At 40.2% G+C, this 1,922-nt stretch overlaps 1 protein-coding gene across 1 annotated transcript; it reads left to right on the top strand.

The window, feature by feature from the left end:
• Positions 1-539: 539 nt before the first annotated feature.
• Positions 540-1,397, top strand: LOC120446478 (fibrinogen C domain-containing protein 1). Its single transcript, XM_039627480.1, has 2 exons — positions 540-1,180; positions 1,242-1,397. Exons 1-2 carry the CDS (start codon positions 573-575, stop codon positions 1,372-1,374), a joined length of 741 nt encoding a protein of 246 aa, XP_039483414.1. The 5' UTR covers positions 540-572; the 3' UTR covers positions 1,375-1,397.
• Positions 1,398-1,922: the final 525 nt, after the last annotated feature.

The following is a 1,922-nucleotide window of genomic DNA, read 5'->3' as shown; positions in this document are numbered from 1 at the left end:
ATTACATAGGCTAACATTTTGTAAGCCCCCTTTAAGTTAAAATATACTACGTTGTTTAACATGATAAGACCATTTAATATTATTATGAAAACCATCAAATGACAATTTATGTCACCTGATAAGAGATTTTATTCGAACTTCCCTATAAGATAAAGCAGGTTGAACAAAGTAACGATCCTGAAGCTAAAGAAGCTATATATCCTTTTCTGACGACTTTAATAAGTAATTCGATTAGACTTTCATTAATTATGGCTAAATCTAACGCATTTGGATTTCACTACAATTGAATTATACCCAAAAATAACATGGGGCTTACACTTGAGTTATCAACGTTGTCAAAATGTAAAGATTGCAGATAGTATATTCCAAGAAAACTCCCCCTTAAAGATGACTAACTGCCTGAATAGTAGTCTCTTATCTCTTGCAAAAATTAGTTACTAACAGATTTAATCAAAGGGGTTTATCAACTGCTGCAAAATGACCAATAGTAAAAATATGATAAGAGTTAAAACCACTGATATAAAATGTTGTGTCTTGGCCAACTGATTTGATAGTCGTTTCGAGCCAACACAATGAAACCCATTTGCTTCGCACTCTGCGTCTTTTCGCTGGGTCTTTTCTATTTGGCCAGTGCTGAGATCGGTGAAAATGTGGAGATCCAACCGTACAAGAAGTACTCTTCCTCCTGCAAGGAGCTGAACCCCAAGAAGAGCGGTGTCCAGAAGATCCAAGTGGGTTCCGATGTAATCGAAGTGTACTGCGATGTGACAATCGCCGGAAAGGGCTGGTTGGTCGTCCAGCGAAGAGTCAGTGTGGAGGAGAACTTCTTCCGCAATTGGACCTCTTATCAGACGGGTTTCGGTGACCTAAAGGGTAACTTCTTCATCGGTTTGAATAATCTGAACAAGATTTCGTCCCTGCAAGCCCAAGAGTTGTACATTGAGTTGGTGGACTTTGCTGGTGAGAAGCGGTATGCCCACTACAGTGTGTTTCACGTGGGCAACGTGTACAGTAACTACCCGATAACACAGCTGGGCGCGTACAGTGGAACCGCCGGAGACAGTCTGAGCTATCATTTGTACCAGCCTTTCAGTACCTTCGATAGAGATAACGACAATGCCACCATCAACTGTGCTGCCAGATACATGGGAGCTTGGTGGTACAGGGAATGTCTGGCCAGGTAAGAATTTTACCCTTGTTTGAATCCCAGGACCACCATACTCAGCAATAATCCTTTGCAGCAATCTAAACGGTGCCTATCTGGCTGGAAACCACACCGATCCCGCCGTGTTTGGCTCTGGAATCGTTTGGGGCGAGTGGAAGGGCTTCACATACAGCTACAAAACTGTTAACATTATGGTGCGACCAAAATAAATTCTAGATACTTTTAAAACTGACTAGATAACTGGCTAAACTAAAAAGCTGTTTATTTGCTAACAGTGAGAAACTGCCTATATTAATTAATTTTTTTTATTGATTTAATTAGTTAATTAATCTAAATATATCTAAATAGATTGTCCCAAATTGCAAAGTACTACTGAACTGAGACTTTAATTTGTTTGAACGATTCAGAGAAAACTGTGAAAGTCCCCTTCACATCCATTTATTTATTTGATCACTATAAGGTTGAATTATTATTGCTTACTCCTTGTAAATCGCATAATGCTGATAAGAGACTTTTTCGCGCATTTGTATCGCCGTTCAAGTTCAAGTACTCAAGTTCTGTTTGCAGATATCAAATTGTGGTTTATGAGAAACATTTGTCGAGCAGCCCAGTTCCTGCCCAGACCCCCAAACCCAATCCCATTTCCAAAGGTTCTGAGTGGGGAGTGTTGTATATCCGCTTGTGTATCCAATGACCGCAGCGCAGTCCCCAAATGCTTTTGTTATTTATTATCGGGCTTTTGGACTCTGGTGCACGG

This window comes from Drosophila santomea, chromosome 2R (assembly GCF_016746245.2).
Source record: "Drosophila santomea strain STO CAGO 1482 chromosome 2R, Prin_Dsan_1.1, whole genome shotgun sequence".
In the NCBI taxonomy this organism is placed as follows: Eukaryota; Metazoa; Arthropoda; class Insecta; order Diptera; family Drosophilidae; genus Drosophila; species Drosophila santomea.
This window is presented reverse-complemented; position numbering and strand designations above follow the sequence as displayed.

Bases quoted from the DNA above. Each gene is read 5' to 3' on its own strand.
- LOC120446478 (XM_039627480.1), top strand. From the start codon at position 573: ATGAAACCCATTTGCTTCGCACTCTGCGTCTTTTCGCTGGGTCTTTTC. The intron at 1,181-1,241 runs GTAAGAATTTTA...AATCCTTTGCAG, and splicing joins TACAGGGAATGTCTGGCCAG to CAATCTAAACGGTGCCTATC.